The sequence below is a fragment of the Mesoplodon mirus genome, assembly GCF_964341445.2.
Source record: "Mesoplodon mirus genome assembly, chromosome: 16".
Taxonomy (NCBI): Eukaryota; Metazoa; Chordata; class Mammalia; order Artiodactyla; family Ziphiidae; genus Mesoplodon; species Mesoplodon mirus.
The window spans coordinates 75,214,936-75,239,171 of record NC_138992.1 but is presented as its reverse complement, the minus strand read 5'-3'; the positions used below and the strand labels follow the sequence as shown (position 1 = coordinate 75,239,171).

Below are 24,236 nucleotides of genomic sequence, written 5' to 3'. Positions count from 1 at the left end.
AATAAACTTGTTCCAAGAACACACACACTTAAGTATTAAAGAGTAAATAAAGCATGACAGAGGCAACCTATTCACAAATGGTTCAGAAAAAATATGTGTGTGAGAGTATATACATACGGAGGAGAGAGAATATGACAAAACAAATATGGCAAATGTTAAAAATTAATGATCTAGAAAAAGGACATGTTGAGTTCTTTTTATTATTCTTGCAAATTTTCTGTAAGTTAGAAAACTATTTCAAAAACCTTTTCCAAAAGTGTCACACCTTCCCCTTGGAGGAAAATTTTCTTCTTAAAGAGGCAATTCAGTTGTAAGTGTTGAAAAACAAGAAAGCTAAATCTGACTAGTTTAAAAAGTAGAACCCTCAAGGAAGTCAAACTAAAGTTCCCTCCCATATTATAAGGCACTGATTTCAAAACATCTATATTCATTAAGAGAAAAAAAACTCAACAACCCAATGTCTGAAGAAACCAGAACATCATAAATATATGTAATGGAAGATCGATTATACCTAATAACTTTTTCCAGGATTTGATGAGGGACTTTGCTAAAGATGTAACTTCTTCATCTGTGCTCTGCTTGCGAATAGCATTCACTGACATTCCGATTCTTGTGGACTGTAAGGCAATGACAAAAAAAATACGTATAAGTGATTTTATTTCAGGCAATTCACTGTTTCCTTTTCTTCTTTCCCAGATGCCTGTTTCCATTTTAGAACAGAAAAAAAATCAATTATCTGAATTCTTTTGGTGGTAGACTGTAGACTTAAGACACAGACATCTTCAAATCAAACATTAGATGCATCAAGGTTCTCATCACTGAGACCTGCAAGCATGTAACCTGCTACTAAAGTAAGGCTGGTTAACTAGCAAAATGAAATCAGTCTTTCCCACAAGAGAAGAACAGAAGATAAAGTGTCTGTGTTTGTACACAAGGCAGGCTGATGCAACCACGGCTAACACACGCACTTTGCTTCTCTACATTCTCCTACAGATTACTCTGTACACCATCTGTTGCAACCTGTAAGGACACCCAAACAAATACCACCACCTACAGAGGTTTAAACACCAGCACATAATCACAGATATTAAGAATGGACGTCACAGAACACAGGTAATTTGACTTGTGGCGACACTACGTGCCCAGGGTTATGGTGGGAGCGTCCATACTCATTACCCTTCCTAACAGCCCTTTAAAGTCGAGATCATTATCCCTATTTTTAAAGATGAACAGACTAGAAGCATCAATAAATAACTGCCCATGAAAAAAAAAAAAAAAAACTGCCCAGCATCACACCACTACTAACTGGCAAAACTGGATTTTAATCCAGGTCCGTTACCTCCAAAGTCCATGCTCCTTCCAACACATCAATGGTTTTCAAATTGTGCTTAAAGAACACAAAGGCTATGACAGGCCAATTATGGATGATAAATTAAAAATGGTAAATTTAGTAAGTTCAGGTTGTCAGTAGACAATCTTTCAAAATATGGATATGGAAGAACAAAATAACAAAAGGAATTGTTAGTGAGAAAAAAAAGAGACGGGAACCCCTGCTATAAACTTTAAGGCCGAGAAATAAATGGGTCCTTAAGATTTCCTTTTAAATAATTCAATGTACTCAACAAAGAGAATCGGGACAGTTGCTGAAGAGTCTAGAATATGTGTCTGGCTGGAGTGCCCTGTGTTCTCTCTTGGAGAGCTGAGCAAGGCGGATGAAGGTTCCACAGCAGAGAGACACAGGGGACTCACGACTCTAAAACCCCAAGATGATTTGAGATTAGTGTTTTGGGGATTCTTTTCCCACAGAAAGTGGCTTCTTTCTTGGAGAAAATAATATGTTCTCAGAACTCTTTTCAGTGAAGAAAAGACTTTCAGAACTTTAAAATGTTTTAGAACTTCTCTAAAGCACTACTTCGTTAGCTGGTGTAGCAGGCACTTCAATGCAGGAAACCCTCCAGAGGCAGGTGCCTGGGCGGACGGCACAGCTCAGTCTCGTGGTCTCCGAGCTGCCCCACGGGATGCTGCTAACGTGCTGACTGCTACCGCCCCGAGGCCTGTGGCGCCCCTCCTTCCCCAGCGCCCGACCCCCGCCTAGAAGAAAACCCAATTTTGGAATGAGTGGAGGAAATAACTTGAGTCACTAATACAGTTCTGGAGCTTGGGATCAACACGGATTGGCAAAGAAAATGGGACTTTAGGAGGTGGTCAGAGGAGAGCAAAGGTATAAGGAGATTATGAACAAACGTGTGCTGTAGGGTGACTGCTTTTTAATTATCACAGAACGTTCTGATCACTAAAGAGACCAAACCTAAGCTCTGCTTAAAACCTAAGAAAACCCATAAGGAGAACACAGGGATCTGTACTAAACATGCTCACCTAAGGGAGAGATTGTCCAGTCAAGAATAATGAGAAACGAGGCTGTGGAGGTAGAGTGAAACACTAAGAGTATTTGAGTAAGTTTGTTTCTTCCTTTTAGGAGGTATTTTGGGAAGAGTAGAAGAAAGTAGAAAGAGGAAAGGACTATGAAGCTATCTGACAGCACTGCTCTAGGATATAAACTCAGCTACACAGCAGAATCTACATCTGTTTCACAGGCATCTCAAAACCCAATGGATCCAAAATTATCCTTCTCTCTTTACCCTTCCACCTTTATTTCCTCCTCATCCCAACGCCGCCACATTAGGTTTCCTTGAATTTTGCTTTCCTGTAAAATGGCACCATCTACCCAGTCGCCACGGCAAACACCTCAGTCACCCTAAACTCCACCTTCTCCTTCACCCCCCATCTGGTTGGCTACCAATTCTTGTAGGTTGTCCCTCAATAACAAGTCCCCCTTCTCTCCGCTCCTACTGCTACACCCTTAGTTCAGGCCCTCATCACTGCTCCTTGAGCACCTGCGTCGGTCAACAAGCTTCCCGATTCTTCCTCCCTGCAAACCTGGGCACGCACTGCCCCGCCCCCCGCCGCCTGGCAGGATGCTCTCAGGACCGCAGCTGCAGCCCTGCGTGCCAGCCAGCCTGCGTCTTCAACCCTGCATCAGACTTCCTCCACCTGAACAGGTCGCACTGCTTCCACAACCTGCTTTCTCTGCTGGAATACCATTCCCGGTCCTATCTGCCTAGGGAGAACCTATTCATGTCTTGAGACTCAGTTTACACTTTATCACCATATGAAGGCTTTCCTGAGCCTCCCAGGTTAAGGAATCAGATTAAGAAGTAAACTTCTCTGTGCTTCTTTTTTGCCCTACCTATAACAAACACAATAAATCCCCCATATACAAACCTTCAAGCTGCGAACTTGCAAAGATGCGAATGGGTGTTCGCATGTCCAATCACATAAGTTAGTTCTATGTGAGGAGGCACTGGTAGATTTTGAGGCACAGGACCCGAACGCGGAACGGCACACGAAGGTCGCAGCGGCCGTTCAGAATGCAATCCAGTGCTACCACGTCATCTATGACGAGAAAAAAGAGCTGCTACCCAGACATCACTGGACCGTTTTCTCAAGGGGGCAGATAGAAGTGAATCCAGCAAGGAACCCGAACCTGTGCCATCAGCGTCAGGCGTGAGTGACACTGCAGGTCGCCCTCCGTCTCCTACCATCTCCCACCTCCAGTCAGTAACTCTTCCTGCCTGTTCACTCGATGCCAGCCCCTGGATGCCAGCTGTTATACCGTGCTACTGTACTTTCCAAGGTACTGTACTGTAAGATTAAAAACGTTTTCTTTCTTTTTTGTTTGTTTTTTTATGTATTATTTGTGTGAAAAGTATTATAAACCTATTACCATACAGTACGATATAGCCGATTGTATTGGTTGGGTACCTAGGCTAACCCTGTGGGACTTACAAACAAATTAGACTTATGAATGAGCTCTCGGAACGGAACTTGTTCGTACGTAGGGGACTTACTATAAATCCTATACAGACTTCTATCTGGGCAACTATACCTTTCTGTTTGTTTACATGGCAGTTTTCCTCTACTAGACTTGAAGCTCAATGAGGGGGAAAGACCACATTTTATTCATCTTTATAACCCCGACACAATTTCTAATCCTAATAAAAACTCAAATGTTTGTTATATAAATACATAAACTTTCCAAGGAATGGAGCATATAAAAAAATCAAAAGTATGTTATAAATGATAACCCCACCCAAACTCCACACCCTCTATAAAACTACACATCTCTTAAACAAACACTGAGGTTACTGTTGTTTTCGATGTGGTTATCCCCACACAGAACTGCTAGGATAAGGCCACACCTAGGTGGTGAGGTACTGACACAGACTCAAGGTTATTCTCAGAACTGATCTGCCAGAGCTGCCGATCCTTGGACAGGAGATGTGAACTGAGAAGACGGGACTTTATGACTTGCTTCTTTTCTCCTTCTTGGTTCTATTCTTAGAGGAGGCATTCTTAACCTTTTGCCCACCATGGATCCCTTTGGTAAACTGAAGCTTATGGACTCCTCCTCAGAATGCTTTTAAAATGGATTAAATAAAATACATAGGATTACAAAAAAAAAAAGCAGTTATATAAAGTTACAAAATGTTTTCTTAAATGTGATACAGTAATATATGTGCTCCGTTATTGAAACATTAAATAAGACCTAGCATAACATATAAGAGCTACCAGGATAACTGGCAAAAACACACGTCAATATATCTATAACATGTATATCTACAACATGAGGTTAAAATATCTGTGATTTCTTTCAGTTAGTCATAAATACTAATTCACCTGTGGCTTACTGCCTTCATAATTGAAAGAAATGCTCGATTTCAGTTAGATATTAGTGAAAATACATGTGATTTTTTTTTCCTCAACCACGTACACACCCTTGTCACCCTTCCCTAAATTCTGACTTAATGGAATGGAAATATCAAAGGCGGCACTCATGGATAATAAGAAATGTAGTAGTAGAAAACAGCCAGATTCATCTCACAATTCAGTTTCCTTTTTAACATTCTGACTTGTGTTAAAGCTGTTTTTTTATGTTTTAGTCCTGCTGCAACATTAAGACTTGAGTGATGACTACACAACGACGACCAGACACCCGACTGTGCACAGGGCAGGCCGGCGCTGAGAGAGGGAGAAGAACGAGCGACCCTTGCACCCTCACCCTCAGGCCAGCTTCAAGCAGCACAGCTGGCGACCGCAGATCCAGAAAGGGAAATCTTGGGAGATCAAGTCAGGGCCAAGGGTCCAACTTCCTTTCATAGTGAGTTTCACTCCCACTGTCAACCTCGGAGGGTATGTTTTATTCTTCCTGGGAAAGGCAACATTTTTCTATAATGGTAACTTAGAAGACTACTGATTTATGTTACCATCTCAAAAAAACAAGTTAATAATGTCTCACCATAACAGGAAAATACAAAAATACCTATTCAAAAATTATGATACATATTAGCACATACCTGTAATAATTCCAAGGTCATGGGAATATTCTTAAGCTCCTTCAGTAAATCCAATGCTCCAGCCTGTAAAATAAAATAATTTCAAATTGAATTTCCCAGATAGTAAAGCAAGGAGTAACTAGAGATCTAAATTTATATTTTCCTATCCACAATTCCCTAGGGCTCACTTATTCATGTGAGGAGAATGGTATATAGATATATAGATGAGAAAGAGAGAGAGAGAAAGAGTTTTCCAAACAGGGGTTGCAACTCACTAGAGAATCATAAAATGCATTTACTGGGTTATAACCAGCACCTAAGTGTTGTTTTGTGCAAGTTTACTTTCAGCCGTATTTGTCTATACGTGCCCCAATTACAAATATAAAATGTTTCTGACTGTGGTGGTACAACACACCCCAGAATTCATGGAGGGCAGCTGCCTGGGGACATGGGAATGGAGGCGGTGGGGAGGGTCCCCAAAATGCCGCAGCACCTCCAGCATTCGCGAGGGGCATCACTTCCCTGGAACTCTCACGAGGCCCCTGTACCTCGCTGCTCAGTCACAAGAACACTGCTGTCTACCTGGTTCTTGCAAAGCAGTAAAAAGCAAATTCTGAAAGGAATCCACAGTTAAGGCCTGCGTTAAGCTCGCAGGCCTGTCCACTGCCAGGTGCCACCCGGAATCAAAGGTTCCCACTTAGCTGAGGGAGACGGAACAAACCTGGAAGCTTTATGGAGAGCGCTAAGGCTAAAAGGGGAGAAGCAACAGCGCCACCTGCAGCTTGTGGCCAGCGTTCCAATCTGATATTCACCCCCATTGGCCATATTTCGGCTCCTCTAAGACATCCACCTCATCAGCCATACTTCGCTTAGCCTAATAGTGACTTAATGTACTATATTTGGACAAATCATTATTCTACATACTACTAACAAAAAACTATTAAACTACGGTAAACTCTTTTATCACCTCTTGTTACTTTTGCAATTCCTTTAGACTTGGAACTTTTATCATGTATCACCGTTTACATACAGAAAAAGAAAAATATAACCAAACCTGGCTAAGGCGGTTCTAAAACTAAGTCGCACTCAGAGTCTAATGCTTATAAATTGTTTACTGACTCAGATTCAATCTGTCTTTAGCCCACAAAGAGTTGGTATCAAAACACTAGTAATGCAACACTTCACAAAAGAATCCATAGAAGAGCTCAGAGCCACGAGCTCTCTGTGGCACTGAGGTGCGCGGGGCTCACTGCCTTCGCCCCCGCTTCTCTGCTACCATTTGGTCCCTCGAGGGTCGAAGAACACTCCACTACTCTCTCAGATTTGCTTCCAAGCCACTGACACCCGTTCCGCAAATGTCGATGCTGGATTTGATGCTCTGCCTGTGAGAGTGCATGCCAACGGCCATCTGGCCAGCAACATGTGTAACTCATTCTGCTTTCTGAAATGTTAAAATATGAAAACTAGCACCCTGCGAACCAGTGAAACACAGCACACCCAGGGAAAACAGAAAGCCCTGCAACGCATCCCTCATATGCACCCCAAAGGAAGAAACAAGCATGGAACCTCATGGTATCAGTATATTTCTTAAATTTAAAATCAAGCAGAGGTTTCCAGTCAGATAATTTTTCCATTTAAAGTTGACAGACAGACATGGCTGTAGAGAATAAAACAGTATTGACTCTTCTTCTGGCCACAAACAGAGACATCATTTAAATTTAACCCAGTACCTCATAAATAAAAACTTAAGTTCAAAAGAAATTATGAAACAGACTATTATGAAGGATGTTAATGATCCACTGCTTACAGATTCCTTTTGATCAAAAAATTCTATAATTTTTCTTTAGAGGCAACTAAAAATAGTAAAACATTAGAGTTGTTAAAAAATAAAACACTGACTTTAAATTTACTATTAATCAAGAATTTCTATAGGCATGACATTTTTGTGAGCGAGTATCTTCAATCCTGTATCTGCAAATCTCCAAACCAAAATCCTTTGTCAACCAAGACTCCTCATTTCTCACAGATTTTCAGTAAACTCACTTGGCAGCAACATCTCATCTCAACAGATGCATGAAGCTATTTATGTTCTACTTATCCCACTTAATGCGAAAATGCTGTATTTCACTACAGAAATGTTAATATCTGATTACTGGGAACTTCCCAGATCTCACTGAGGATATTATGAAATATATGATGTTTGTACTATATCATCTTTATAAACCTGAAAAATTTGGAATTCTCAAATATATCAGACTCTAAAGGTTTTGATTGTGAGACTGTGGGCCTGTATCCTTATCTACCATAGATGTTTTTCTTCTACCCATGTCTCCATGGTCTTTCTGAACGATTTCTGACCTAGGATCAATTAAAAAGGAAGACAGGACTTCCCTGGTGGCGCAGTGGTTAAGAATCTGCCTGCCAATGCAGGCGACACAGGTTCGAGCCCTGGTCCAGGAAGATCCCACATGCCGCAGAGCAACTAAGCTCGTGTACCACAACTACTAAGCCCGCACTCTAGAGCCCGCGAGCCACAACTACTGAAGCCCACGTGCCTAGGGCCCGTGCTCCGCAGCAAGAGAAGCCACCGCAATGGGAAACCCGTGCACAGCAACGAAGAGTAGCCCCCGCTCGCCAGAACTAGAGAAAGCCCGCCGGAACTAGAGACAGCCGACGCGCAGCAACGAAGACCCAACGCAGTCAAAAATAAGCAAATAAATAAATTTATAAAAAAAGAAATAAACAACTATGATGATCTGGGTGAGTGAAAAGGGCAAAAAAGAGATGATCGTATATTAATTCGGTGACAAAAGCTTTTTAGTCATTGTGTGCCAATCGCTGTGTTAAACACTTTCCCGCAGTATCTCATTTCATCTTTACAGTAAACCCTACAGAAGAAGGGAATCTTATCGTCCCCGTTTTACAGAGGAGGAAATTAAAGCCCAGGTAAGTTAAGAAACTTGCACAAGGTCACATGATTACTAACTAGAAAAGGTGAGGTTTACCCCATTCTGTCAAAGGACACTTATTGCCTCTCAACAAATACCCAACTAGCACCATGTGCCAAGCTCTGCTCTGTGTTGAGGACACAGCAATGAGCACAACAGAAACCCTTTCTGACCTCAGCGAATTCAAAAACAGGCAGAAACCTTTGAGCATTTACTTCAAACCCTCAATTACACAAGAAGAAACCCTTAAACTCAGAGAAGGTAAGTGACTTGCCCAAGGCCACACTGTTGGGTAATGTAAAGGGACAAGAATCCAGTTTCCTGACCCTTACACCACTGCTCTTTCCATTCCATAACCCCTCCCCCACCCCCCGTGGCAGTTCTGCTCTGTGAACTCCAGTGAACAGCATTATCAAACAGTCCCCAGTCATCACCTGCCTCTAAAGGTCAAGTCTACTAGATTGCAGCATCTCCTATAGACAATGATGCAAGAGAAAGAAAGATTCTACCTTAACTTCCAGAGTCAAATTTAGTTCATAGTACTGGCGCAAAAATAAATAGCTACCACACTACCATATTACATGGTGGTACTCCTACTTGTCAACAGAAAGAAGTACTTCTATAAAATATGGTATACTGAAAACCCAGTATATACAAGACTGTACAGGATACAAAAATCCTTCTCTTCAAAGAGATGTAAGAGAGAAGGAGCAATATGGAATATACAGTTAAGAACACGGGCTATACCTATATGATTGATCTAGATTCAAATCCACGTTCTGTCATTTCCAAATTATAAGATATTGGGAATGTTACTTGGCCTTCTCAAGCTTCAGCTTCTTTATATGTACATGAGGATAATACGCCAACCTTGAGTAGTTAAAATGGTCAAATGAGGTAATGTAACACATATGAAGTATCAAATTAGAGTGCCTAACACAAAGGAGATGGTTGATAAGAGGTATAAAAGATATAAAAATTATCTGTTTCTACCATAACAATATTCTCAAAGAGCCATAAAGCCAGCATTTTAAGAGAGCATTATTTAAGCTCAATCAACTCAAAAACAATTCTTGCTAAGAATTATGATGAGATTGTAAGGTCTAAAAAATTAAGATGCTACTTATTTTTTTAAAAAGGAAACAAATTATAAATATTTGAGTTACAGCTCACCAACATCACTATAAACTAGGAAATATAAATTTACTATGTTGCCTCAAATTTGTAGTTATTCTACACCAAAAGCACAGCAACAAAAGAAAAAAAAATATAAAATCAACTTCATAAAAATTAAAAGCTTGTGGGAATTCCCTGGCAGTCCAGTGGTTAAGACTCAGTGCTTTCACTGCAGTGGCCTGGGTTCAATCCCTGGTGAGGGAATGAAGATCCTGCAAGCCACGCAGCATTGCCAAAAAATGAATAAATAAAAATTAAAAAATAAAAGCTTTTATTTTTATTTTATTAAAGTATATTAGTGGTTGGGGTAGATATGGTGACTACTTAATGGCTTACTTAATGGACAGTTTCTATCTGGAGTGATGAAAATGTTCTAAAATTAGATAGTGGTGATAGCTGCACAAATCTACAAATATATTAAAAACCACTTAATTGTGTACTTTAAAACGGTGAACTGTAATGTACAGCTAAATAAAGCTGTTATAAAAGATTGTGCAGTCATTCTAAATTTCAATTTATGCTAATTAATCTAACCCTGATATGGAAACCAAAGTTTTCTTTCTAACCCAGGTACAATAAAGACTTAGAAATGTACATATTTTAGGTATCCCTGCTCCTAGGAAATTCTAACACCTAGTTTCAGTTTCTCTCTCTGCAATTTAATTCTACTCAGCCCTAAGCCTTCAGTGCAGAAAAAATACACAAACCTCAACACCCCACAAAATGTGCCTGTGAGCTTGAAAATTCTACGCTCTCACCTGACTCCTCTTTCTACAGTCTAGTGCTATAAATCCTTTACAAAGATAACCCAGAAGGTTTTTTAGCCTTTACCATATCCTAGGCACTGCCAAGAATTTCATATTCATCTTATCTTTACTAAATTATCTCCAATTTACTACCAAGAAAGACATTTTAGAGATGTTAAGAAACTTGCCTAAGATCACACAGCTAAAGTTCAGAAGAGCCAGGATTTGAATCAAGATTAGGAGTCAAAGACTTGCTTATTGATAAAGTCAAAATGACAAGAAAAAAGCTATGTAAAAAACAGCTAATACCCTGGGGCTTCCCTGGTGGCGCAGTGGTTAAGAATCCACCTGCCGATGCAGGGGACATGGGTTCGATCCTGGTCCGGGAGGATCCCACATGCCGCGGAGCATCTAAGCCCATGCGCCACAACTACTGAGCCTGCGCTCTAGAGCCCGCGAGCCACAACTACTGAGCCCGCGAACCACAACTACTGAGCCTGCGCTCTAGAGCCCGCGAGCCACAACTACTGAGCCCGCGAACCACAACTACTGAGCCTGCGTTCTAGAGCCCGCGAGCCACAACTACTGAGCCCGCGAACCACAACTACTTAGCCTGCGTTCTAGAGCCCGCGAACCACAACTACTTAGCCTGCGTTCTAGAGCCCGCGAGCCACAACTACTGAGCCCGCGAACCACAACTACTGAGCCTGCGCTCTAGAGCCCGCGAGCCACAACTACTGAGCCTGCGAACCACAACTACTTAGCCTGCGCTCTAGAGCCCGCGAGCCACAAGTACTGAAGCCCACGCGCCTAGAGCCCGTGCTCCGCAACAAGGGAAGCCACTGCAGTGAGAATCCCACACACCGCAACGAAGAGCCCCCGCTCGCCGCAACTAGAGAAAGCCCGCGTGCAGCAACGAAGACCCAACGCAGCCAAAAATGAATAAATAAATAAAAATTTAAAAATACATTATATTTTTTAAAAAAGCTAATGTCTGAAAAATTGGCACTAATTCACGTGGTTCATCATGGCCTCAAAGCGTGTACTGTTTAAGATCAAGTACACACGTGGGGCAACACCCTGGGTAGTACCAGGTCAAGACACTGTTGGGGTATTTAGGGAAACCCATCTGCCCCACGACAGCAAGTGCCCTGGTCGTACAACTGTACCCAGGCAAGGTTCAGATACAGATGCAAGGGTCTTCTAGAGATGCTGTAGTTGAACAGAGTAGTACTGGCTTTGAAACAAAATAGATTTAGATTCACATCTTCATTTGGCCTCTTTGTAGCTATTAAGCTTAAGACAATTAACTTTCTAAATACTTCATTTCCTCATTTTTAGAATAGAGATAATACTTATCTCAATAAACTGTCTGAGGAATACATGAGATAAGATAGGTAACTTAGTAGAATGCCTAGCTCAGAGTAATAGCTCAATAAATGGTAGCTGTTTTATTATTACTTAAAAGTGACACCTACGGTTTTATTAAAACAATATCTAATAACAGCACTTGAACTTCAATTCAGAGGATAACTATTACATTTCAAGCAAAGTTTACTTTTTCACAGTATCAAAATAATATAAAAAATAACTCAGAGAAAATCTGGAAACCACACACACAAAAAAGAGAAACAAATCTACCATAATCCTAAAATCCCCAGAATGACTTCTGTTAAATTACTGAACACTTAAAAAGCTATTAATGGGCTGCTGATGTGCTCTGGAGGGCAGGGAGGGAGAGTCATTCAGACCATTTCCCTTTCTCTATTTCATTTGCCTATTTGAATTTCTGTAAGACAGACAGGAAAAGAGAGAAGGAAAAAAAAGTAAAAGAGCCAGTCAATTTTACCTTTCTTTTGGGGGGGCAAGTTTTTATATTGGTAAAGTTTTGTACTACTAGAAATATAAGATTTGAGAAGAAAAATGAGACTTGAGGATTATCTGTGGAGCTTATCCTCATTCTCCTGCTGGTGCATTATGTGTTTATAATTTGAGAACTGCAGATAAATACAAACTGGTCTTCTCCATACTTGTTCACTAAGGAATTCCTCATTTCTAGGAAACATCTATTTCAAGGAAAGGAAACAAACAAAAACACCTAGTGCACTAGATGATTAAAAGGTACACATTTTAGAGCCCGAGTTCGAGAAAAAAATTACCCAAGTAACAGCTTTTTTCCCTAGGAGCCAGCTTCTACTAGGGGAGTCTAGGGTTCTCTAGGCAAAGAAAAAAAACTTGCCAGTTTAAACAGACTAACAGAAACGTTCAGCCAATCAAACATACAGAACTCATCACTTGCAGTGAGGAATGAAAGGCCTGTATCAACAGAAAAAATAAATGGCACAGGCAACGTCTGGAACAGAAAACAAACAGGAAATACTTTAAAAAGCCAAAATTGCAAATACAGATTAACAGAGTATGAAATTACATGCTGGGCAATGCACCTGTTAAAGGAAAAGAGGCGCAGACTAAGTCTGAAGTCTTAAGAATTCAGTGTTTAACACTACTTCTGCATGCTGCCCAGCAGAAAACTCGGGCCCTGGCTTAATCCACAACGCACACTTCATTTAAGGAGGTGAACTGCTTGGTCTGATTCAGTTTCTTCTTCTGTAAAGTGAATGCAACACAGCTGTCGTGAGTCCCCAAAGAATTCTGCACAGATGCTTTGTAACTCCAAAGTGCTGTGCAATTCAGAGCAGCCCTTTACTCCTTCACGTTAGTTTGACTTAGAATTTCAGAAGTTTAGCTGAAAACAGACGACTCGGAAGCAAGGGACTGCAAGTGGCCCACACAGGTGGACAGAAATGCAGAAACTGGAGCACCTCATACAAACCACAAGAGAACACGTTCACATGAACACATTATCAGTAACAGAAAACGCCACTGGTATCAACCATAAACCACTGAGAAAGGACCAGCAACGACATGTGTCCAAATCCAGCCGGCAGCACAGCTCGTCAGTGCGAGTGCCTTCAACACAGCTCCTCGCACGCCGCGGCCTAACAAGATCCACTTTTTCAAAAAAGTTTAGCAACCTGCCAAGTACACTGGCATAGTTTACATTTTTAATTGCTAAGCAAACATGCAGAGTGGTTGAGACAATCAAAGGAATGTTCAGCCTTCTTCAAAAATAAGATCCAGAAAATTCACACTTTGCTTTAACAGCTTCATGTCTAAAACTGATCACAAACCTCTGTTTGATGTTGTTTTCTCGATGCTGGCCAATGAGCCCGGAAAAGAGAACGAATTCTTTCAAACAGGGAGGGCTCTCTGCACTCTTCAGCTAAACCAACGAGGCTTCACCACCGTGACGTTTAAAATAATGAGGAGGATTATTGCCTCGATGGAGTTTACCAGGCTGCGCTAATCACGAGGGGCCTCGGGCGCCCAGGGCGGGTCCCAGCGCCGGTGGCCGAGGGACCTGTCGCCCTCCCTGGGGTCCACCCCCAGGACCTCTGCCCGGGACGCGGCCGCGGGACAGGACGCCCCCCCAGAACCCCTGCCCAGGACGCAGCTGAGGGACGGGACGCCCCCCAGAACCCCTGCCCGGGACGCGGCCGCGGGACAGGACGCCCCCCCACAGAACCCCTGCCCGGGACGCAGCTTTGGGACAGGACGCCCCCCAAGAACCCCTGCCCGGGACGCGGCCGCGGGACACAAAGTCCCCCGCCCAGAATCCCCTCCCCAGAGCGCGGGCCTCGCCGCCGTCACGCGGCACCCGCCGCGCTCACTGCGGGCCGGGAGCCCCCTCAGGCCGACTGGCCCCCGCCCGCCGCCCGGCCTCCCTCCGGCCCGCGCCGCCCGCCGCGCTCACCGCGTTCTTCTTCTGCACCATCTTGTCCATCTTCTTGGCAATGCGGACCACCTCGTCCTCCATGGCTCCGGCAGCCCTGCCCCGCGCCGGGCCACGGGGGACGGGAAGGGAGCGGAGCTGGCGGGGCAGCGGGTGAGCCCAGGCGTCGGCGAGGGCCCTCAGCAGGCCTGACCGAGGCGCTTCCTCACTCACGGAGCCCGCGGCGGCGGCGGCAGCGGCGGCGGAGGCGGCGCTCCTCCCCCCGCAGGCAGCGCCAATCGAGCTCCGCGCGCGCCGAGCAGGGGCCTCCAATCGATAGCGGACCAGCTGGGCAACAAGCCCGCCGGGCCGCAGGGCTTCGCCGGCTGTCGTGAAAGTGGGCGGGCGGCGCGGCCGAGCTTTGCGCGCGCTCCCTCCGGCCCCGCCCAGCCCGCCCAGCGGACCCCGTCCCCTGTCCCCAGTTCCCCGGTCCGCCTTCCCCGAGCTGTGGCGCCCGCAGAGAGCCCCGGTGTGCCGAGCCCGGCGGCTTTGGACGGTGGAACGTGGGCGGCTTTTGCAGTCAGTCGGAACCCCAGCATTTCCCTCGCCGTCGACGGCTGCCTGGAAATCAGATTCCCCATCCTCCTGAATAGGCCTTTATCGTAGGAATGTGACCATTGTAAGCGCTTCCTCTTTAAAGTCGTTTGTAAGCGCCGTAAAGCCGGAGACCCAATCGTGTTTGTTTCCTGGACTCAGAATGTTGGCCGCAGTACCTTGAATACAGTTGAATAATAGTTGACAGTAACGTTCTCATCAAAGAAGTTAATGAAGGCATCTCGCCTGCTCTGAAGGTCAGTGAGGAAGTTGACGTCCTAAAGAGTTATGAGTAACAACATAAAGCCAAGGTAGAAAATTGAAATTATCAATACTGGAGAGTATAGGCTCCTTCAATAGGTCTTTGCTCAATTAACGCCCTTGACTACCATCTCGTGCAGTTTGCAGACCTATCCCCACACCCAGTTTAACCATCATTAGTCAAAATTCACCACCTAATAATGTTTTTTCTATACTATGGTGTAAGGTTTTGTTCTACCTCAGTTATTTGGGGGAAAGAGTAATTTGAACCATGTCCCTTTTTCTTTATTTATTTCCTTTCATCTTAAAATTGTCTTTTTATTATTGATTCCCAACTTAAGTTGCAGTAAAAATAATACGATTGCAAAGTTACTGGTTCTAAGGTATTTATTGAGATTTGTTTTATCAATGTTTATAAATATTCTATGTGTCCTGAAGAAGAATGTGTATTCTGTAACGGCAGATGTGAAGTTCTTTATGGGCCCATTAGCCCGAAATTAATTTTATTGTTCAAATACTTATACCTCAGTTTGTTGTCCACTTGATGCATCAGTTAATAATGAGTATGTACAAATCGCCATTTATGTTTGTAGATTTGTACATTTACTCTAATAATTGTCATTTTTGTTTTTTTCCAAAGCATCAGCTTACTGTACTTTCACTGTGGTAAAATACACATAACATTGTCAAATGACAAAACTGAAACAATTTAGTGATGAGTCTGATGTGCTTTATCCAAAGGAAAACAATCCATGGATTGGGGAGTACCTTGCCTCACAAGCAGTGGCGCACTTTTCCAGGGGTGTTGGGGGCAAGAGTTAGTTTTACAGAGCTTACAAGAGGCAACCTGGAAACACTTAATTTTGTTAAAATGGCAATGATAAATCTTCATGACCTTGGATTTCACAATGGCTTTTTAGGTATGACACCAAAAGTACAAGCAACAAAAGGAAACAGATAAACTGGACTTTGATAAAATTAAATAGGTTTGCACATCAAAGATTGCTATCAAGAGGAGAAAAGACAGCCCACCAAATGGGAAACAATCGTCCTTTTCTCTCCCACTTTGATGTTACCCCATTATCTTCTGACCTCTGGTGGTGTTTTTCTTACGTATGCTGTGTGACAGTGAAAGCAGGCTCTCTCTGGTTGCTATTAAGATCTTTTTCTATGCTATTGTTTTGCTTTGCACCATGAAATGTCTCTTTAGAGACTTAGTTTATTTATACTGTTAGTAACATTTTTCTTCCTGAATCTGAGATTTCTTACCTTTCCTGAAGTCTGGAAAAAATGTCAGTCATTTTATCTTCATGTATTGCTTCTCTCCCATTCTCTTCTCTCCTGCAACTTCCATTAAACTTTATATTGGACCTCTTAATTTTACTTTTCTAATCTCTTACCCTCCCCTTTTGCTTGCTGGGATTTCTTCTGAGTAAATTCCTCAGAGCTTTCTTTCATACACAATTTCACACACATACACGTCTGTTGTGTCTAATATGCAGGGTTTTTAAAAATATTTATTTATTTGACTGTGCCAGGTCTTCGTTGTGGCATGCGGGATCTTTAGTTGCAGCATGTGGGATCTAGTTCCCTGACCAGGGATCGAACCCAGGCCCCCATAGTGGGAGTGTGGAGTCTTAACCCATGGACCACCAGGGAAGTCCCTAATATGCAGTTTAATTCATCCATTTGAATATTTTTTGTAGGTCAGATATTACAACTCAAAATCTGAAGAACAAGGAGTATGGGGTTTCAGTTTGGGAAGTTGATAAAGTTCTGGAGGGGGAAGGTGGTGACCGTTGCACAACAATGTGGATGTAATGAATGCCACTGAACTGTATAATTTTAAAGTGGTTAAAACTGTAAAGTTTGTTATATTTTACCGCACTAAAAAGTCTGAAGAATAAAAAAAGCACATCCAAGGCCGGCCTTCTCCCCTCCTTTCCTTACCTGCCTCATCCGTTCCCCAATCCATAACCGCTTTTATTAGGTTCTTCTTTGCATCCTTCTCGCATTTGAGGTTTTCTTTTAATGCAAACTCTAGCCAAGTCAAATACATGGTCTTATTTCCTCCCCTTTGTTTTTTACCTTATTTCTTCATCAATAATGTATTCTGAATCCTTCCCAAATTAATACAGAGCATCCTCATTCTTTTTTTTTTTTTTTTTTTCGCGGTATGCGGGCCTCTCACTGTTGTGGCCTCTCCCGTTGCGGAGCACAGGCTCCGGATGCGCAGGCCCAGCGGCCATGGCTCACGGGCCCAGCCGCTCCGCGGCATATGGGATCCTCCCAGACCGGGGCACGAACCCGTATCCCCTGCATTGGCAGGCGGACTCTCAACCACTGCGCCACCAGGGAGGCGCCTCATTCTTTTTTTATAGCAGTGTAACAATCCATTGTGTAGGCGGAGGGTAGTTTATTTAGCTGGTCCACTTTTACCCCACATTGGGTTGTTTCAAATATTTTACCATCATAAATAATGCTTCTCCATTAAGATTTTTCACTTGAGTGGTTATTTTTCACTTCTAGACGTTTTCTTTTTCAAAGCTGCATTTTCTTCTTTTTTTAAATAAATTTATTTGTTTATTTTTGGCTGTGTTGGGTCTTCATTGCTGCGGGCAGGCTTTCTCTAGTTGCAGCGAGTGGGGGCTACTCTTGGTTGCGGTGCGTGGGCTTCTCATTGCGGTGGCTTCTCTTGTTGCGGAGCACGGGCTCTGAGCACACGGGCTTCAGTAGTTGTGGCACGTGGGCTCAATAGTTGTGGCGCACAGGCTTAGTTGCTCCGTGGCATGTGGGATCTTCCCGGACCAGGGCTCGAACCCGAGTCCGCTGCATGGACAGGCGAATTCTTAACCACTGCGCCAGCAGGGAAGTCCCAAAGCTGCATTTTCTGATACTGTGTCCTTCTTCTCACTTGTCTGTTCGTTTCTCTGGTTGGTTAACTCTCTCATACCATCTGTCCTCTTAAAGTTCCTGAGAGCCCAATGATCCCTTTACCTTTTGTGTCATCTCATGTTCCCGTGTAGATAGTTCTCTCATAGGCTTCATCCTTTGGAGGTGTTGAGCTCACTTTTGGCAGGGCTAAATTAAGCAGCCTGGGTTGAGAATGTCACTCTCCAAAAAGAGTCTGTATGGGGACTTCCCTGGTGGCACAGTGGTTAAGAATCCGCCTGCCAATGCAGGGAACACAGGTTCAAGCCCTGGTCTGGGAAGATCCCACATGCCACGGAGCAACTAAGCCTGTGCACCACAACTACTGAGCCTGCGCTCTAGAGCCTGTGAGCCACAACTACTGAGCCCACGCACCACAACTACAGAGCCCACATGCCTAGAGCCCGTGCAACAAGATAAGTCACCGCAATGAGAAGCCCGCCTAAATAAATAAACAAATAAAAAGAATCTGTTTGTCTCTTCCAGGTGCCCGAGGGGCAGAGCCAGTCTGAGGAAATTCTTTTTTTTTTTGCCTCACCTTACAGCATGCTGAATCTTAATTCCCCGATCAGGGATCGAACCCAAGCCCAGCAGTGAAAGTGCCGAGGCCTAACCACTGCACTGCCAGGGAAGTCCCCAAGGAAACTGTTGATGTTAACTTAGAAGCTTATGTGTTTCCAGGCCACATTAATAGTATAAATTCAAAATCCAAATATCTATGAGGACAAGCTTCTGGTTAAACAAATTCAAGTGAAGAGCTCCCTTCTCTCTCATTCAGAGCCCAAGCCAAAATAGACAAGCTTCCCCATCGCTTCCTGGCAGTCAGACCTTTTTCCAGTTCACCTTATGACAAAGAGTGTAGCCCTTAAAAGGGTGCTAGCTTCGTAACGGTGAGTTATTTCTGAGACCCCAAGTCAAGTGTGCCGTGTGGGTTTTAGGTCCCTTTTCAGTTCTCTCTGGGTACCGCAGGATGCAATTTCTTTAGGGCAAGCTGATTTTTACCCTAGTTTATTTAGCATTTCTAGGTGTTTTGAATTATATGAAATATAAGTTTGTGTTGTATTTATTTATTCATTTATTTATGTTTAGAAGCATTTAAATTACCTCACAGGGGCACAGGGCAAGGCAGGGGACCACAAAGTAATTAAGGCACATCATTTTGAACCCCGGCTCTTACACATAATAGCTCTGTAACCACAGGCAAACAGTTCATCTCTCCAGGGATCAGTTTCCTCTTCTGTAAAATGAAGATAAGGTTGATGTGAAGATTATATGAGTAAAGGATATAAAATGCTTAGTACAGTGCCTGCCTGGAATATATTAAGTACTTAACAAATTTTCACTTTTTAGTAAATTTTACGAATAAAATGGTATGTTGTTAGGAGGGTGTCATGTATCTACTTCTAAAAAGTAGCAATAAGGACTTCAGTAGTAGGCAAACCTCCCAATGACTCACATACATAGACACTGTCGTTACCTGTCGACAGACGTAAACAGTACCACGCTCTGACCACATCTGATTGTGAACCAAGAGTTTCAAAAGGATGATGAAATCAAAAATTATCACGTGAAATATGATGCTGCTGTGAAGAAGGATAAATCTAAAAAAAGAGCTGAAGTTGAAGAGAGCATTACAGTACAGAACTCTCTTACCATGAGGGCTACCCCAAAATAGAACAAGCAGCCTCACAAAAAGGTGAGCTGTCACTTTATTCAAAAGCAGAAGCTGAAGAACTGCTTAAGAGGCAGAAGAGACGGGATTCCTTACTGGGAAAAGTTAGAGATCAGCAGTGAGATAAAAGGAAAAGAAACTACTTGGACAACTGATTTATGACACGAATTTTAAAAATCCCATGAACACTACATGGAAGGAAAAGACAGAGGGAAACACCAAACTTCTTAAATAGGTTAGGAACACTGAAAATCAAACTGAAGATTTGTTCAGCTTGTTAACGACACTGAGGAATAGGAAGCCTGGGCCCCGCCTGGAGAGAGCCAGGCGGGGGCCACACCACCATCAAACTTCCCTCTCAGTGTGTGTTCCTGGGATTACACTGTCGCTTTCCTCCTTTTCCTTACAGACAGCCATTCCAAGGAAACCCAAATGTTAAAAATAATATTCCAAAGAGCCAGTCACAGAAAAGTCAGAATTACATTTTATTTCACATTGATAGAAACCGTGAAAAGATTTACATTTTCCCACGTTACAGCACATTTCAATGGAATATTTCTTGCCATAAATTAGATCTTGCTGATTTGTGTACGTGAAACAACAGTTTATATTCTTCAAGATAAAAGCAAAATGACTTAGTAAATGATTGTTTAAAAACTGTAAATCCAGACATAAACGTATGGCTTCATTATTAACATCCTAGGCACTGTCCATACGAAATCATTTCCATCTTCAAGTAGCACCCATTTATAAAGATGCGTTCCTAACGGTGTTCTAGTCAGTTGGAATACAGCAGAAAAATTAACAACAGCTCAGAAACATCAGGCGTACATTTTTGCTACATATTAAACTGGGTGGTAACTACACCATATGTACTGAGTTCTGACTAACTTTTATTACCCATAAACTTGTTTTCAAATAATGTTAACCAATAATCTGAAAAATCTATTTAAAATCAAATAGTTGCTACTTTTATGTTTGCACAGAAACTAACTTAAAAAGATCCTCTCTGACTAGAGTGAAAATTTCAAATAAGTCCACTGGCAGATAAAAGTAAAGCAAATTTTTCAAATGGATTGTTCATTTCCTACAGCAGTCGGTTTCAAACGTATGTGCAAAATAAGTAAACTAAAACTCTGCTATGAGGAGAATCATCTTAGAACAAATCATCTTAGAAATTACAGTTTGTAAGATCAGTCTTAAATATTTCAGAACATACTAGAATATGACCTAATTATTCTTTCAGTTAATTACAGAAAAATACAACCACAGAATTATTCTCGTTACCTGGACTGAAGATTCGAGTAACTCTGCAGGCCTAAACTGCAGACAAAGGTCCAGTTTCAGAAGTAGTGTAGAAACTTTGAAGGGATATCTGGCTTCTTTCTACAAGTATAAATACACTTTCAGTGCCGTCATGTCTGTGATTCAGAATGTCAAATTACAGCATGTATTGACAGCAGATGTCCATGGCAAGTAGGCAATATTTGGTCTGTTAAGAAGGATAAAAAAGAAGAACACATTTCTTTTCTAGAGAGGAAAAAAGAGTATTAAATAGAAATTATATTCGGGAAAGAAAAACCTGGCCCCCAAATAAAAGGGCCATTAACTGAAGACAGCAATGTTTCCTTTTATTGACACTTAGAAGCATTATCCCTATTATGAGGGATAATGTACTAACACCTCATTCTTATTACACATTATAATCATTAAGTACATATGAACACATATATAAAAATACAGATACTGCATGGTGACTAAGTAATTTGGGAATAAGTCCAGAGTCTTAAGTCACAGCACGCATAGACATTTTATGTCTTAACTGCCCATTTATACCTGAACAAGCTTTCATTAAGCATACTAATAATTTTCAAGTGATGTAATAAAAAATCTGGTTACAGTATTTTATTATTTTGCTGAATTACATAGGAGAGAAAGAAGCTAGCTGCTTCACCTATTTTAATACTAATATATTCTGGATCATGTTATACAAATACATACATAGAAACTTAAAAGATCATAAATTTCCCACGAGGGGATTTATTTAGTCTGTGTCATTGGTGTGTATTTGCAAAACATTTTAACACTGCAAACATCAGAGGTTTCAAGATCGGGCGCAGAAAAAACTTTATACTCTACGACGACGCTGCTGGTGTGCGCTTCTCCACACGGCCTCTCAGTGACGTCAATCCATGGGAGGTAGGAGTTTATCAATGAACTGCTTGACATCCATCATTTCCTATTTGGAATAAAGAGATTATTAACATGCAGTTACACAAATCAGAAATTAAATCCCCACTAAATACCGCTAACTAAAACCACATTTTTACTACAATTACATAAAAAGTGGTGAAAGAGAAATGAGGCGCCGATAGAAATTAGAAACATTTCCCACGATGATGATTATCGTAATTCAATGATCACTCTCACGTGTTATGAAGTCCTATGAAAAGGGTCTGCATTTGCACTGCTTGAACAAAATAAAACACTGGGGGTGGCGGGGGTCTAAAAGTGACAATAACTACACAGAGAAGACTTGGTATGTACACAACTGCCGTCAACCAAGTGTCCGCGCCCAGCTTCTAACACTCCCTCATTAGAATGAAATGCTAAATCAACAGCACCAAATGCTTTGTGCCTTTCCAAAGGATTCGCACACAACCAGCCAGCTGAGGCTGAGGGGAGCAGGTCCCCAAGGCAGGCCTGGAGAGACGCAGAGGTGACTCCACCAGCGAGGAAACTGCTCGACACCTGCGTCTGGCCCAGCTTTCTCACTTCCCTCCAACGCATTTCCTGCCGCCAGCCCTAGACCCACACGTGAGCAGGCAGGAACCCTCACCCGCATCGCTTCCTCACTCGGCAAAGAAGGCACGGCACAGTGGTGGCCTGTCTCCCCCGCCGTGTGGCCCCCACTGCGACCCCACCTCCTCCAGCCCCACCAGGTCCTGTCCCTTCCTGCCCCGAACTGTCCGTCCAGTGTTCTCCAGCGTGGTGAACAGAGTCTCATCCCCACACACACAGCCGCCTGCACCTGCCCCTTGAAGCCTCAATGTGCTGACTCAGAGGCACCGAGTCTGGAGTCCTGGCATCTGTGTGTTTGTTAAGCTCCGGGCAGGGGGGCCGGGTGTGCTTTGAAAACCACTGCTCTGGACCCTCAGCTCCTCCCTCCTGGTACCCGGCGTGTCGCCCTTTCTGGATTCAACGCATCATCAGGTGCTCGACTATGTTCTCAGTAACACCTAGCATCCCAGGTTCCCCGTCTTTCTGGATAAGTCATATTACTACCTGCCTTCTCTGTCCCGAAGCAAATGATTTCGCCAGGCTGACAGATGCAAAAAATGTTAACTTGGACTGTCTCAATGCTTAGCAATTGATTTTTATTCTAGTCCTTTTCAAGCCTCCAAACCTATCCTGACAACCCTCATTCTTACGATCACCCGTCTCAGTTTTTCAGAGCACTTTTAAAAAACTTCTAATATAACACATGCCACATTCTGCTTTCTATATAGTTACTTGGATATATATTCTTCTCCCTATTAAAAATTTTCATTTTAAGTAATCTACTTTCGATTTTAACAAAGAAATGTTTTTTATTTGTCCTTGAATTATTTACAGTGTTTACATGTAATAAGAAATTAGTGAATGTCTGTTGAATTAAGTTGCATAAACTTTGATGTAAGTCCTACTAACCTATGGTTCAACGTGAATTCATTAATTAATTTCTTTAAATCCCCAAGCAGTCAAATGTTATTTATCTTAAAAATATCACATGCAAACAGTTGCAGACGTGTCTCTATAATTACTGCTTCCAAACACTTACCTGTTGACATGAACTGTGCATCATGCCTCCATAGGTTTTGAAGGTTACATTGGTTGGATTTACCAATGTCTTTAGCCTTTCAGCAGTAAGAGAACCAAACATTAGGGGAACTAAAGGATCCAAATCTCCATGGCACTGAAGAATAGAAATGTCTCTATTCACGCCACTGATAGGACCCTGCAAAAAAACGGAACAGGACTAGGATTATTTATTCAAGTGTGTGGAGCATTGTGCTAGGCACCTACATGTGCTTACTCACATTATAGGTTATATTTGGCCACAGAAATATAATTCCTCCCATCCTGATACCCCCCGTCTCTTTATTTAAACTTTTATAGGACATATGATTACCCTGCCTTGTACTGTATGTTTTCCTAATGAATCAGTTCCTTGAAACACATTGTATCCTAATCATATGTTCGGGTGGCTGGACACAAGCAGTATGTTTTAGCTGAGTCATGTTCTTTGCAGCTCTTATTTTATTTTTTTTTAAGAATGTGTAATTAATTAATTAATTAATTAATTAATTTTTATTTTTGTCTGCGTTGGGTCTTCGCTGCTGCGCGTGGGCTTTCTCTAGTTGCAGCGAGCGCACAGGCTTAGCTGCTCCACGGCACGTGGGATCTTCCTGGACCAGGGACCGAACCCCTGTCCCCTGCATTGGCAGGAGGATTCTTAACCACTGCGCCACCAGGGAAGTCCCTCTTATTTGACTTGAATAAGAAAGTTAATAAACAGCACTTACTATGTGTAAGACACCAAAGGGTTACTATATAGCGATAAGAAACAAACCCCTAGGTTTAAGGATGAATTTGAAAATAAAATAACATCCATAGGCCCCATGTGTACTATATATTGCTTTATACTGTTGAGTATTTAGAAATTATATTCTACACTGAAATTCTGCTACCAAGCAATGAATA

At 42.4% G+C, this 24,236-nt stretch overlaps 1 protein-coding gene across 3 annotated transcripts in view; it reads right to left on the bottom strand.

The window, feature by feature from the left end:
• Positions 1-24,236, bottom strand: part of LOC309792037 (transcription elongation factor A protein 1) — a 58,976-nt gene that overhangs the window by 18,633 nt on the left and 16,107 nt on the right. Inside the window, exons 8-10 of one of the 3 annotated variants that reach the window (XM_082601264.1) lie at positions 23,314-23,490; positions 5,415-5,477; positions 512-617 (exon numbers count right to left, since the gene is read on the bottom strand). In XM_082601264.1, the coding sequence (XP_082457390.1) occupies positions 512-617; positions 5,415-5,477; positions 23,314-23,490 (346 nt within the window). Of the gene's footprint in view, positions 1-511; positions 618-5,414; positions 5,478-14,077; positions 14,314-19,965; positions 21,733-23,313; positions 23,491-24,236 lie in introns of those variants that run through there. The other 2 variants (XM_082601262.1, XM_082601263.1) reach the window with 2 other exon arrangements.